Source organism: Trachemys scripta, chromosome 24 (assembly GCF_013100865.1).
Source record: "Trachemys scripta elegans isolate TJP31775 chromosome 24, CAS_Tse_1.0, whole genome shotgun sequence".
Taxonomy (NCBI): Eukaryota; Metazoa; Chordata; order Testudines; family Emydidae; genus Trachemys; species Trachemys scripta.
In genome coordinates this window covers 9,326,861-9,341,372 of record NC_048321.1, presented here as the reverse complement: position 1 = coordinate 9,341,372, position 14,512 = coordinate 9,326,861, and the positions used below count along the sequence as shown (strand labels likewise).

The 14,512-nt window shown below is 54.8% G+C and overlaps 1 protein-coding gene across 5 annotated transcripts in view; it reads left to right on the top strand.

The window, feature by feature from the left end:
• Nucleotides 1–12,493, top strand: part of SEMA4A (semaphorin 4A) — a 43,755-nt gene extending 31,262 nt beyond the window's left edge. For all 5 annotated transcript variants that reach the window (XM_034756477.1, XM_034756480.1, XM_034756479.1 and 2 more), the window contains 11 exons: nucleotides 841–939; nucleotides 2,256–2,367; nucleotides 2,779–2,895; nucleotides 3,538–3,668; nucleotides 5,107–5,276; nucleotides 6,083–6,233; nucleotides 6,597–6,786; nucleotides 7,658–7,773; nucleotides 7,898–8,061; nucleotides 9,092–9,210; nucleotides 11,504–12,493. In XM_034756477.1, coding sequence (XP_034612368.1) covers nucleotides 841–939; nucleotides 2,256–2,367; nucleotides 2,779–2,895; nucleotides 3,538–3,668; nucleotides 5,107–5,276; nucleotides 6,083–6,233; nucleotides 6,597–6,786; nucleotides 7,658–7,773; nucleotides 7,898–8,061; nucleotides 9,092–9,210; nucleotides 11,504–12,153 — 2,019 coding nt within the window. In that variant the 3' untranslated portion in view covers nucleotides 12,154–12,493. The remainder of the gene's footprint in view (nucleotides 1–840; nucleotides 940–2,255; nucleotides 2,368–2,778; nucleotides 2,896–3,537; nucleotides 3,669–5,106; nucleotides 5,277–6,082; nucleotides 6,234–6,596; nucleotides 6,787–7,657; nucleotides 7,774–7,897; nucleotides 8,062–9,091; nucleotides 9,211–11,503) is intronic.
• Nucleotides 12,494–14,512: the final 2,019 nt, after the last annotated feature.

Sequence of the window (14,512 nt, the reverse complement as noted above, 5' to 3'; positions counted from 1 at the left end):
TATGCCCCTCGAGGGCGCGGTTAGTCTTGGAGTGTCTATGGAGGGCATGGAGAGCTGGTGACAATGCTGAGAGGTGGGTGCTGGGGTGGGTGGGTGCTTTGTGGTGCCGTGAAAAGTGATACCAAGCTAGGTGCAATTCCTGAGCCTGGCTTCTCACTCCCACACCTTGAACAGGAAGCGGTCGTGCTTGCTGGTGGACTCGGTGGCCTTCTTCTCAGGGTCTCAGCCTGGGGTCCTGGGGGTGCTGTGCTGTGCTTGAGGTCTTTTAAACCATCCCACGCAGGGGGGTGATAATTCTGGTATCCTGGACAACTCTTCCTTTGCCTCCCTAACTTCCCCTTGCAGCTCAGCTCACTCGTGTTCTTCTTCTCCTAAACCGTTGTACAGCTATCACGCTCCACTCTAGAGGTGGCTGTTTTTTAGGGCTGGGCGAGTGCAGCATTGCTATGTGCGGTTGAACAGCTGTCGCACACCACTTCAGAGGTGGATGCTGTTTAATGCTGACTAGCGATCCCTGTATAGCAGTGCTCTGTGTTGTTGAATGGCTGTTAAGTCCCACCCCAGAAGTGGCTGCATTTTAATGCTGGGTAATAATCGCTGTGCAGTGTTGCGGTGTGCTTTTGAAGCAGCTGCCATGCTGTGACCCAGAGGTGGCTGTATTTTAATTATGGGTAAGTGACCCCAGGGAGATGTTGCTGGGGGCTGTTAAATCATGGCTGCGTCCCACCCCAGAGGTGGCTGCATGTCAGTGCTGAGCATAGTGACCCTGTTATATGCAGCCTGTGAAGCAATCTGAAATCTAAGCTGTTCTTTTAAGTGGCGTGCTCTTTTCTCCCACAGACAGAGTGCTTCAACTTCATCCGTGTCCTGGTGCCAGTGAACCAGACTCACCTGTACACCTGTGGGACCTACGCCTTCAGCCCCATCTGCTCTTACATTGTGAGTGTCTGGTCTGGGTTGGCGGGAAGCTCTGACGCCAGCACCCGGTACATCGCTTCAGAGCCTGCAAAGGGTTTGGTTCCGGAAATGGGCCAAGAGGCAGGGCTGGTCTGTGATTGACACTGAGCCTGCTGGACACAGAGAGACCTTGTGATTCTCTCTGGCCCTCCAGTTCCCCAGACTGCACTGTGCAGGGTTACCACATGGGGTCTCCCTAAATCCTGACCCGGACTGGCGGGACACAGAAAGGGTTTAGGGCCAGATTGGCAAAGGGGTTTAGGCACCTAAGCAGGGCCGGCTCTAGGCACCAGCGTTCCAAGCATGTGCTTGGGGTGGCCCTTTTCAAGGGGTGGTATTCTGGCCCTTGGGGGCGGCACTCCGTCTTTTCTTTCTTTTTGCTTGGGGCGGCAAAAAACCTGGAGCCGGCCCTGCGCCTAACGATGCAGCTAGGCACCTATTGGGATTTACAGTAGCACCTTAGTCCCATTGGTCTTCAAAGGGAGTTAGGTGCCTAAGTGCATTTGAAGATCCCAATAAATGCCTACCCGTATCTTTAAGCGCTTAAACACTAGGAAATCTGGCCTTTATTGACCACCTCGTCGAGGCAGTGTGTGAGGAGAGAGGAGAGCAAGAGAGCAAAGAGGGTGGAGTCAGGACTCCTGGGTTCTATTTCCAGGTCTGAGAGGTAGTGTGGTCTAGTGGTCAGAGCGAGTGGGGGCGGAGTCAGGACTCAAGTTCTAGTCTCCATAGACGAGGCTTTGCTGCCCTCTGTTGGCTCTGTGTGTACGTTGAGGAGCCTCCTATATTTTCTGGTTATTTCCCTTTCCAAATGAAAGGCCCGGATTTACGGGAAAAGTGGTGAGTTTACAGGAACCCAGGTCAACATTTTCAAAAGTGGCCTCTGATTTTCTCAAGTTGGAGTCACCAGAAGAGAGAGTTCATCTGAGCTCCGGCCTGGCTTCTCCTCCAAAATTCAAGGGTGTCCTGATTTGCAGTTCCTGATTATTGGGGTTCCATCAGTATTATAATTTGACTTTATTGGGGTTATATTATGAATGTGGCATAGTGGCTACAGCCCTGGGCTGGGTCTCAGAAGACCAGGCTTCCATTCCTGGCGCTGCCACTGGCTTGTGGGTGACCTCGTTGGTAAAACACGTCGATTATAATATAATAGAGAGAATTATCTTATTTATGAAAGTTGGATTCCTCCCGCCCTGTGCCTGGAGTCTGGAAGGGATCTGGCTCTAGGCTCAAGTGACCACCATTCGGTTTGTTCTTGTTCTGCGACTGATTGATTGATTTTTAATTCCTCGTAGAATCTGGAGAATTTCAGCCTGGTTTCTGGAGGCCAAGGGGAGCCTCTCCTCCAGGATGGGAAGGGACAGTGCCCCTTCGACCCCCGCCACAAATATACGGCCATCCTGGTGGGTGAGTATGGAGCTCTTTGGAAACCAGGGGCTGTGCAGGGACTGCGTGATGGGGAGGGAGGTGGAACCCGCTGCCCTACAGTGGTCGGTCCAGGGACAGTTATGGTGCCTCAAAGCAAAGGATTAGGTCTTGAGCTGAATCAGTCGAGTCACATGTCTTTGGTGCGGCAGGTCCTGGATAGGGCTGGCCTGAAAGAAACCTTTAAGGTCCCGCTGTCATCCTTCGATGCGCTGTGTATAGATTTATCCCTTAATGCCCGGGTCACCCACTCTAATCCATCAGGGTCCTAGCTCTGGTACTTTTCATACAGAGATCTCAAATCTTTACCTCTCTCTCACTAAATAACCGAGCCCAGAGGCACCGGCACAGCTGCCGGCCCGGGCTTCCCTCACCACCTCTCTCCGCCAGCAGATGGTGAGCTCTACACGGGGACCATGAACAACTTCCAAGGAAACGAGCCCATAATCTCCCGTGCCCTGGGCAGCAGGACCTTTCTGAAGACCGATACCTTCCTCAGGTGGCTAAATGGTGAGGAGGGGGTCAGAGGGCCTGCTCCTGCTGCTAGGAACGGGGTGGGGCGTGGGGAAGGGCAGGGGCTGAGGTAGCATCTGAAATCGATAGCTGCCCATTTATGATCTTCCAGACACGGGACCCGACTCTGTTACCTGGTGGGGTTGGGGTGAGAGGCTGCAACACCCTCTGAGCTCTTCGTGTGCGGAGGCTGTGCTGAGCCTGGCTCCGGGGCCAGTTAGAGCAGCTCCCCTTGGCCCCCTGCCGTCCCTGGGAAGCGGAGAATAACCACAGCATAAGGCACTGTACTCATGCCCACAATCTGCACCCTAAGCCGGGGCGGGTGCAGCTCCACGCTGGCCAGGGAGAACCCTGCTCAGGAAGGATTCTCAGGGGACCAGTTCCCCCCACTTTAAGGCCCTTTAGCCACTTAACGGGGCCTCACATCAGTGAGAATCAGGCTCAAGGACTCTTTGCTTGGGTCGCCGTCACCTATTAGCCAACAGGCGAACGGCTGGTGCCCACTGGCCTCAGGGATGTGTTTCCTAGGCAACAAGTTCCCAGCCTCCCATGGATAATTACATGCCCCCCCATCTGCCCCTCGGGAAGCAGCACGCAGGGACTGGGCGTCTAACCCGCCTGGTCTCCTTCCCCCCACAGTCGACGCGGGCTTCGTGGCCTCGGCCAACATCCCTGGAGACGAGAAGGTCTATTTCTTCTTCGAGGAGACGGCCGAGGAGTTTGAGTTCTTTGAGAAGCTCACGGTCTCCCGGGTGGCTCGTGTGTGCAAGGTATGAGGCTGGCCCGAGCTGGCTATGGGACCGCGTGCGCTCCTATGTCCCGTACCCCGGGATTGTCATCTCTCCCGCTTGTGGCCTGCCCCGGTGACGACAACTGACCCACCAGAGCCACAGGGCCTCCGTTCTGCCCTCCGTGGCGTCTAGGCAGCTTGATTGCCTTCAGATCTGTGCCGGGGGCCTTGCATAGATGTAGACATTGACGAGGAATAAAATTCAGTTGCCCCTTCCCGGAGCTGGGCTCTAGCAGAAATCCGTGACGATTCCGTTTGGATGAGAGGTGACTGGTGTCACCTGTTTATTTACAGATATAGACACATGCTGTCCCGTTTCCCTGCTCTGCACCAGCCTGGGGCTAGGAAGGGGGGAGGGATAGCTCAGTGGTTTGAGCATTGGCCTGCTAAACCCAGCATTGTGAGTTCAATCCTTGAGGGGGCCATTTAGGGATCTGGGGCAAAAATCTGTCTGGGGATTGGTCCTGCTTTGAGCAGGGGGTTGGACTAGATGACCTCCTGAGGTCCCTTCCAACCCTGATATTCTATTATTCTAACTGGCTATCTGGCCTCCACTCCCTTTCAGGGTCACACTGCAACTGTCCCTGCATTCAGACCCCAGCGCTCCATGTGGATTATGGGGTAGCTTGAGCACCATCTATACCTATCTATGTGGGGAACAAATCTTTGATGGTGGACTCTTCAGTCTAGCAGACAAAGGTCTAACACAAGCCAATGGCTGGCAGTTGAAGCCAGACACATTCAGACTGGAAATAAGGCATCCATTTTTAACAGGGAGCGTAATTAAGTGTTGGAACAAAAGACCGAGGATCCTGGTGGAGTCTCCATCCCTGACCATTTTTAATTGGATGTTTTCCTAAAGGATCTGCTCTAGGAATTATTTTGGGGCAGCTCTCTGACCTGTGCTGTACGGGAGGTCAGGTTGGATGATCACAATGGTTCCTTCTGGATTTGGAATCTATTAATCCCATATCTTAAAATGGCTCCCTAGCCTCTTAACAGCCCGTTACCACTGTCTGGGTGGTTTCCTGCTTGTATCCACCTTTTTTAGTTCCTCAGACCTCACTGGCTATGCACGAGGGCTTATTACAACATCATTGTCTGGAACATCAGCTGATCAGAGCCTGGTGGCTGGTTTACTCACCACAGCTGTACCACTAGAATTCCCCCTTTTTATTTTGAGCAAGGGATTGAGTTCGGGTCTCCCCACAGGGCCACCCTTCCTCTCAGACCTTCCCTTCATTCAGAATAGCTCTTCCCCTGTTTGGAGCAGCATATACACCCCCTGCTGGCGGAGCTGTACCAGCGCAATGGCGGCATGGCTGCGCGCTGACCCCCAGGACAAGCCGTCCTCTCAGCCGTCCCTTTAAGGAGAGGCCCTGCTCCGTTCAGGGTGACCAGGAATTCCTCTCCTGCAGAATGACGTCGGAGGACAGAAGGTGCTGCAGAAGAAATGGACCACATTCCTGAAAGCTCAGCTGACGTGCGTCCAGCCTGGACACTTCCCTTTCAACGTGATCCATCACGCCTTTGTCCTACCCCAGCCAGGAGGGGGCGCCGTCTTCTATGGACTCTTCGCCTCACAATGGTAAGGCAGGAAACTTTCCTCTCCTGCCCAAAGGGCTCCGAAATCCCCCAAGGACCAACGTATTCCCAGGCTCGCACACCCACAAATCCCCTGGCTCTAACGCAAGAAGGACATTTGGGGGGAGGGGGCATCTGTCCATCCTGCCCATTCAAATGGGTATGCTGTACCCAGAAAGTAGGACCCCTTCTGCGTTATGGTTCACCCTGAATATTTCATTACTGCAGAACATGCCATTAACCCGTGGAACTCCTTGCCACGTGGTATTGCTGAAGAAGTTGCTTAGTACGTTTCAGAACTAAGAGATGAGACTGGTGTCTAGTGGTCAGAGCAGGTGGCTTGGGGTCAGGACTCCTGGATTCTAGTGCCACAGCTAGATGTGAGTGTGATTTAAGAGTTAGAGCACTGGGGACTGGGAGTTGGCATGCCTGGGTTCTCGGCCCAGCTCTAGGAAGGAGCATGGGCCAATGGTCAGAGGAGGCAGGGGCTGGGAGTCAGGACTCCTGGATTCTGTTCATAGACAAGTGCCTGCCACTCCGGGGTGGTGAGAGTTGATGCTTTGCAAGTGGATGGAGGCCCTGGATGGACGTCACTGTGGAAGCACCTGGCATTATTATTTCAGAAGGATCCAATGTTTATATGCCAAGGAACAGCCCTTAGAGAGGGCCCCAAATTGGGTGGACTCCCCATGCCCACTCACCCACACGTCACAGGCAGGGTGTGGCTGGATCCCACATCTGACCTGCCCACCTTCGGGGTCCCCCTAGCGCTGGCGTGTACCGCTAACAGGATCACTCGTCCCTTGGCAGGCAGATGGGAGACGCAGGCAGCACGGCGGTGTGCGCTTTCAACCTGGAGGACGTCGAAAGAGTCTTCAGTGGCAAATACCAGGAGCTGAACAAGCAGAGCGCCCGGTGGACAACATACAGCGATGGGATCCCTGAGCCCCGCCCTGGCAGCGTGAGTATCACCTGCTTCGCGCATCTAACGCCACGGCATGATGATGTGTGGGTCTGCCCCGAAGGATGACTTTGCAGGACACGGTTGGGGTTAAGCCAGGAGGCTGGGATTCAGGACACCTGGGTTCAATTCCTGCTGGTGTCACTGACTTTGGGCAAGGCACTTAACTTCTCCGTGCCTCAGTTTCCCTGGATAATAGACCATCTGCCTTGCTTTTTCCAGGAAGCTGGCAAAATCAGTTGTGCTTTCCCCCTTTGCAGGGGGGCCTAGAGCAAAAAAAAAACAAAACCCTAAGCCGGTCACTAAGCCAGATCCCGCAGCTGATAGCCCTTCTGATCCCCTGCCTTTCTCCTCCCCCTGCAGTGCTCGGTGTACCCATCAGCGGACAAAGTCCTGACCTTCATAAAAAACCATTTCCTGATGGATGAGAAGGTTGTGCCCAGGAACAAGCAGCCGCTGCTGGTGAAGCAGAACGTGAAGTATACGCGGATCGCAGTCGATCAGACCCACAGTGTCACGGGCACCTCCTATGAGGTGATGTTCCTGGGAACAGGTACGGCTCCCACGAGCAGGGGAAACCACCTCATCGGTGCGTGGGGCTGGATTCTGCACCCAGCTGACGGTTTACCCAATGGTAAAGCTCCCATTGACATCAGTGGGACGGGGACAGGCACTTATCGCCGGAGTCAGACGAGTAATTTGTTTTCCGGTGATTAACCTGAAAAATTAAGAAAAAATTCATTTCGGGTGGACCTGAAATGAAACTTTTGGGGGTTTGGGATGAAACTAAAGAGTAAAAAAAAAATTAGTTTAGTGTTTGAGACTTTTGGGAAAAAATTAAATTGAAAATTCAAAAAAAAATTAAACATTTTTACTATTTTTTTTTTGTTGCCAATTTGTGTATTTGTTATTTTGGAATTTGTGTGTTAGGAGAGCAGGGGGGTGTTTCACCCCATTTTACCAGCCAGTCTCAGCTCTGTTAATTGCACCCTGCCCATTGCATTTTCAGTTAGGTATGGCTCTCCTTCATTTCCTGTCCCATGCATTGTTAAACACATTTACTGCTCTTCACCCCAGAGGTGGCTGCATTTAATGGTGGACAAAGTGGTTTGTATAAGCCTGACAAGGTTGGTGCCAGCCAGCTAACAAAGTGCTTTGGAGGCATACTGGGGCAAAAGGCCCCGTATAAACGAAGGATCATTCTCTTTTAATTAAGCAAATTGTATGTGAGAGCGAGAGAGAGAGAGAATTGAATAGACTAGCCATTTAGATCCAGATACTCAACTTCCACTGAAACTAGGAATTTAAATACCTTTGTTACACACAGTCAGCTTAGAGAAGAGATCAGCTCTTCAAAGAGAGGATGCATTATCTCAGCCCCCTGGTAAATAAATACACTTGTGTCCCTATATTTCCTCCCACAGATCAAGGGTTCCTGCACAGAGCAGTGGCTCTGGCCAGCGGTACTCATATCATTGAGGAAATCCAGCTGTTTAAGGACCCGGAACCTGTGCAGAACCTTCTGTTCTCACCTGGGAAGGTAGGAGACCTACAGATCTGCCTGGTGCAGCAGGCAAGAAGTGGAGACACTGCCCCGTGTGCAGCCGGGTGGTGCTATGGAGGTGACATAGATGTGACATTTTCTGTGGGTCTCCCCCCTGCAGGGGATCCTGTATGTGGGGTACTCCAAGGGGGTGCTGCAGGTGCCGCTGGCCAACTGCAGCGTGTACAGGAGCTGTGCTGACTGTGTCCTCGCCCGAGACCCCTACTGCGCCTGGGACAGGCACAGCCAGTCGTGCCAGGAGACCCGAGGCACAAACAAAAACACGTGAGTAGCTCAGTGTGTGGAACAGCTCCGGCGTAACCTCCGAGAGGGAGGCAGCCATGTCTGGTGGTTAGAGCAGAGCCGGGCGAGTCAGGGTTCTGTTCCCTGCTCTGGGAAGAGAGTGGGCTGTAGTGGTCAGAGGCAGGGGGCTGGGAGTCAGGACTCCTGGCTCTGTTCCCAACTTAGGGCAGGAGTGGTTAGAGCAGGGGACTGGGAATCAGGACTCTTGCGTTTTATTCTGCCTTATCCCACCGTATGAATTTAGGAAAGTGACTTGCTTTATTTCCTGCCTGCAAAGCGGGGAAAATAACACTCCCCTGAATCCCAGAGCTTACCAAGTGCTTTGAGATCCTCCCAGGACAGCTGTTCTAGACGGGCATTTCTGGGCCTCAGGGAGTGGGGAGGGTGAAAAGCCCCTAGTGTTCCTTGAGCACTAGCCCGAAGGCCCCGCCCACCAGGAATACAGCCCTATGGTGTTGTTAAGCGCTTCGCTAGCGCTGATGGGCATTCCACGGGCACCACGCTCTCAGAGCATGTGCCACTGGCTAGTTGCCTGTGGCCTCGATATAAATCCACGGTATGCCCACATCTGGAATACTGTGTGCAGATGTGGTCGCCCCATCTCAAAAAAGATATATTGGAAATGGAAAAGGTTCAGAAAAGGGCGACAACAGGTCCATCAATGGCTATTAGCCAGGACGGGCAGGGATGGTGTCCCTAGTCTCTGTTTGCCAGAAGCTGGGAATGGGCGACAGGGGATGGATCATCTAATGATCACCTGTTCTGTTCATTCCCTCTGGGGCACCTGGCATTGCCCACTCTCGGAAAATAGGATACTGGGCTAGATGGACCTTTGGTCTGACCCAGTCTGGCTGTTCTCATGTTCTTATGTCCTGGGACCTAAGGGAGGACTTGAACCCAACTCCTCAGGGCGAGCCCAGCAACCAGCTCACCTGCCGTCCCCACGTCAAGCAGCGGCTTGAGAGCGACTTCATTGCCTTGGGTTCTCAGTGTGTCACTTCTCCCTCTCTAGGAGTGACTGGCTGCAGGACGTCGAGTGGGGTAGACCGGGGCCTACGTGCCAGCAGATCAGTGGGAGAGGCAGGGCCACGCCCAGGTCTCGGGACGACTCGGGCAGCAGCCTGGTAAAAAGTTGAGTATCGACCTTCTGGGTTTACTGTGCTTGGGGCACGTGTCTGCCGGCGGGTGGGGCTCTAAGCCTGCAATGCTACGAGGGGGGCTGAGGAGGCCCCGCTGCAAGCCAGGGCGGGCTGCCTGCTCTAGGGAGGAGCTGGATCCGGGGAGGAACAAAGGGGGCCACGCTCAGTGCTTCTGAGGCATGGCGTCTCCGGTGGGCTTTGGCCCTGCTTTGCAAACAGCACGGAGCAAATCCCACGACAAACTCTTCAATCAAAAATAATGTCACCAAGGCAGTGCTCAGCCCAGTAATAAATAACACGTCATGGTGCCAGCCCCCTAGACCACCTTACATCACCACCCCAGGGTGCCAGCCCCCCTAGACAACCCTACAATACCAAGCCAGGATGCCAGTGCCCCCGGACAATGCTAGAACATCTTGCCAGGGTGCCAGCCCCCCTAAACAATCCTACAACACCACACCGAAGTGCCAGCCCCCCTAGACCACCTTACATCAGCACGCCAGGGTGCCAGCCCCCCTAGACTATCCTACAACACCACACCAGGGTGCCAGCCCCCCTAGACCACCTTACATCACCACACCAGGGTGCCAGCACCCCCAGACAATCCTACAACACCGTGCCAGCCACTCTGGGCAACCCTACAACACCACGCCAGGGTGCCAGTCCCCCGGACAACCCTACAATAACAAACTGTACAGTTCTCCCTTTGTGCCCAATCCACTGAGGATTAGAGGCTGTTGCGGTGCTGGGAGCTTTAGCTCACACTACAGCAGCTCGTGATTTTAGCTCTGGAGGTCTCTACTGGTGCATCAGCCAACATGGCAGCCATCCCATGGTCTGATACAGCGGCCGCCCCGGCTAGCAAATCTCCCGGTTCCTGGCCAAAAGTTGCTATTAATTGAAAGTTGCCAGTAAGCTCTGGAGTGTGCCTTCCCCAGCTGCAGCCCCATAACTCTGCCTGCAGCCGGCACTCAGCGTGCCCCAGCGCTTCCTTTCCTGGCTGCAACTCGGAAAGGAAGCATTGGGACGTGCCGAGTCCAGGCCCCCTGTGCCAGGGCAGGGCGCAGCCTGGAGAAGGTACCGTGCACCCCTGCAGGTGCCCACTGCCCTCACCCGGGCTGCTGCCCAGCCTGCAGCCTCCCCTCCCCACCCGCAGTGCCAGGACTCCAGCAGGTGCTCCCCAGTTTGGCTGAGGATGCAGGCACCCCAGCCTGTTCCCTCTTGTGCAGGTGGTGGGTCCCCAGCTGTAGCCAGGGTCGGATGTGCCAAGCCTGGGACCTTGGCACTTCCTCCCCGGGCTGCAGCCCTGCAAACCTGCCTGTGGCCGGGGCCTTTCTTCCGAAACCAGCTGTCGCTAAGCAGCCTGCCTGTTGCCGGGATCTGGATCCCCAGTGGGACGGGATCAGCTCCCGGCAAAATGTCGCTAGTAACCGAAAGTTGGTCATATTGGGATTGCTGCAAACAGGCACCCGCTGTACTTAGATATACTCTTCAGCACAGGCACTGTCTCTTGGCTCCCCGTTTCTCCCGCAACCAGCGCAAGGACGCCCTAAATATTAGTGACTGCCCGAGGTGCAAGGCAGTGGAGAACTGGGCCCGTTGACTCCAATTTCAGCCTGGATTCTGCTCTCAGTGACACCAGTGTGAATCCAGAGTCACTGCAGTTGCTTCCATGTAGTTTATACTGCACTCAGAGTCTAGCCCTTCCTGGTCTGACTCTCCAAACTGCTTTGTTTTGTGGTAACGCCCCTTGAGGTGCAGAGAGAGGGGATTGGTGGGGGGGGGGGGGTGCTCAGTTCCTTTGAAAATCAGGTTTCTCACTAGGTGCCCAGGTTGGAAGTGGAGCTGCGTGAAATTTTTCACAGGAACCATGTTTTTCGTAATGAAAAATGCTGATTCAGAGACACCAAAACATTTTGTGCATTCGTGTCAGTTTCGCACCACTTGTTTGTCCAAAAAAAAACCCCTCAACAATTTCCAAAAATATTGAAACATTTCAATTCAAAATTTCCTTTCGTTTCCAAATGTATCAGCCATCTAAAAACGCTCAAAATCGAAACCTTTCGTTTGACCTGAAACACTTTTTGTTTTTCACTTTTCGACTGGCCACGAAAATGATCACGGTCGGTCCAATTTGAAATGAAGTTTGTTCCCCGCAAACGCCGCGACTCGCCCCGGCTCTAGTCGCAAGGGGCTGGCGCCAGCTCTTTGAACAGCAGCGGCAGCTGGTCCGGGTGGGCAGCCAGAGACTCACCGCTCCCTCTCCCCTCATTGTATCTTTCCAGCTTTAAGCCCAGCGCTGAACTCTGTGATCCGGCTGCCCTGCCCGCAGCTCTCCGCCCTGGCCAACTACAACTGGAGCTACCCAGGGGATAAGACCCCGGCGGGGCTGCTGATGTTGGACAATAAGATGTTGGTGATCATCATGCAGCGCCAGGCGGCGGGCGAGTACACGTGCTGGGCCAGCGAGAACGGGCACCGCCAAGCTGTGGCCCGCTATGTGGTGCAGGACCCCACGGAAGGCAACATCCTGAGCGAGAGCGGAGGGGACAGCATGGTCGGGCAAGAGCTGGAGCGGGGGGCAGGCCCACAGGGCGGGCACCGCTCCTACTGGGCACAGTTTGTGACGGTGACAGTGCTGCTGTCGATGACGCTGGCCGTAGCAATGACCATGGCCGGGTTCTCCTACCACAACAGGCTCAAAGCCAAGAGCAAGGTGCAAGGATGCAACACCCCCGAAGCCACCAAGGTGTCCAATCAGGAGAAGGTGCCGCTGAACGGAGGCCGGAGCCCACAGGAGGGAGCCAAGGACCCCAGGGACTGCTGCCTCCAGATGGAGGGGCTGTACCAGGGCACAGACGCGGACAACAACAGGTTAAATGCCAGCCCGGGGGCCGGGGAGGGTTTCCAAGGGGCGGCTCTGGAGAAAGCATAGGCTGGCCGTGCCCGCCCCGACCCGCCTTTCGTCTCGAAATCAGCCGTGTCGTGGTACCAAGCAGCCCTACGATAACAAACCAGGGTGTGTGGCTCAGCGCTTGGGAGCGACCCTACAATAACAAACCGGTCTGCGTCCAGCCCCCAAATTCATAACAAACGTCGTATCAGCTGGTGAGACCTTCCACACAGCGCGCCCAGAAACGGCCCCTGCTCCTCGTCAGCGTGCCAGCTGCTGCCGCCCGCCCATGGGTGGGTCGCTCCACCGCTGAAGAGTGATGGGCCCAGCCTGCCTCACTGCGCTGCCTGGGCATCACCCCCAGAGTCGTGGGACGGGCGTTCAAACAAACAAACAAACAAAAAAAACCCTCCGCTTTTGGGTTTCCACACCAAGCAAGAGACAAACAAGGAGCACATCTGGGGCTCTAGATGACCAGGTTCAAAGGAGCTGGGGGCAGAGCGGCACTGAAGGGTGCGTGAGCCCTTCCTGGCTCGTGCCCGCCAGGGATTTCAGCAGGGAGCAACCCCGCTGTGGGATCTGAAGGGGCGCAGTGTTGCTGTGTCTACAGAGCTAAGCTGCGTGCGTAGCTGCTGCCCCTCGGGCTGTTGCCCCCAGCACTGGCCTGGACCAGCTGGGAGCTGCCACGTCCGCGCCACGAGAACCGTGAACAAAGGCCAATGTGCGATGCCGCCGCTGCACGTTACCTAGCGTGCCCCTGGCTGGCTCAGTCCTCCCCTGTGTGGGATGCGGCTGGTGCCAGTCAATGGCTGGGTGTAGCTCTGCCGGGGCCCAATCCGGCTCCTCGCGGCTCTGAATATGGGGTCTAATGTTCTGCCTTTGAGTGCAGGGTCAGCAGTTCAAAGCCAGCCCCGTCTAGTTCCTGCTTGGCCAGAGGTCTGGATCACAACAGCCATTGCTAACTGGCCCCCTCGGCTGGGAAACCGGAGACGGCCCACATCACGGAGACTGCGCTCTGCTCTGGGGGGGTGTCCTTCCATCAGAGGGCATTGTACTGTCACTCCCTGCTGGTGTGTGGGCAGAGGGCTTTAGGGCCTGATTCTCATTCACACTACAGTCTCTTTTCACCACTCCGGTCTGGTAAAGGGGGCATCAATTAGCCACACCCCCTCTGCCCTGCCGGAGTGGTATAAGGGGCCTTTTAGGGTAAGTGAGAACCAGGCTGAGTCCCTGGGGTTTTGGAGCCAACAGCCTGGAAAATCGGCTTGGGGGTGGGGGAGGGGAGTTGCAAGGGGCTTTGGGGATGGGGAGGAGGCGGAAGTTGTGACCAAATGTGAAGTTGTTGGTTTTTTAATGTAATGTTTTTAGATTTAAGTTAAGCTTTTCCCGGGAGCAGCGATCGAACCCTTTTGGTTTCACCACCTCTGTGGGAGGAACGCGGCTACCGAAACCCGCTCCGGGCCCAGCGGCTGGCCTATAGCCACACTGACAATGCCCAGTGCCTGGGTTCGGAGCCTCGGAGCCAGGCGCACAAACGTGGTGCGGTTTTCGCACGAACCACTTGGTTAAACGCAGCCAGGCGAGTGGATTTCCCCGGGAAAGGCCTCGGATTTCTCCCTCTCAAATGGGATCGAGTTGCTCGTTTCTAAAACCCTTCTTCAACCGCATCAGTATTATTTTGTGATGGATAAATTAACCCCCGCATTGCTGGTCTCCTGCAGCTCTGACACCGCTATTATGCTTCAGTGAAATCAGTGCAACCCGGGATGGGTTCACTTGTTACATTTTCCAGCAGAGCGGGCGGGATCTACCAGGATATCCTTGAAAAATCCAGGCTTCTTTCTCAGTTACGCTCACACCCATTAACCCTGCTCTGGGCAAGACTGGCTTCTAAGGCACTGGGGGCCTGATTCCCAGTTACATCCAGGTCCTTTTACCCCGCTCTGGCAGGGGAGATGAGAACCAGGCCCTGGAGATTTCAGACGCTGGGTTGGCTTCAAGTGGCAATGCCTGGGGGCACTAAGGGTTGCAACATGTCAGCACAACTACGCTGATGCCTGTAACCAGGGCAGATCCCCAGCTTATTGTACAATAGATCTGAGGGAAGAGCATTGTCTGAGCTCTGTGGCAGACTCAACGCCCTTAAAAAAAACACCCAAGCCTGGAACCGGTTCCTCTTTGATTCAGTTCCCTGGATAAAAATGAGGGCATCTACATGGCGATCGCTATGGGACTCTGAAATCCTGCTGGAGACAGGGCCAGGGAGTTGTTACCATGATGCGGCTAGTCAAGGTGAACTCCAGGAGGGGCAGGGTTCATTTGAACAAGCCACATTGAGGTAAAAGTTACCTGGGCCTGGTCTGCATGTGGATTTTACGCTGAGGTACACATGCCTTTCTGC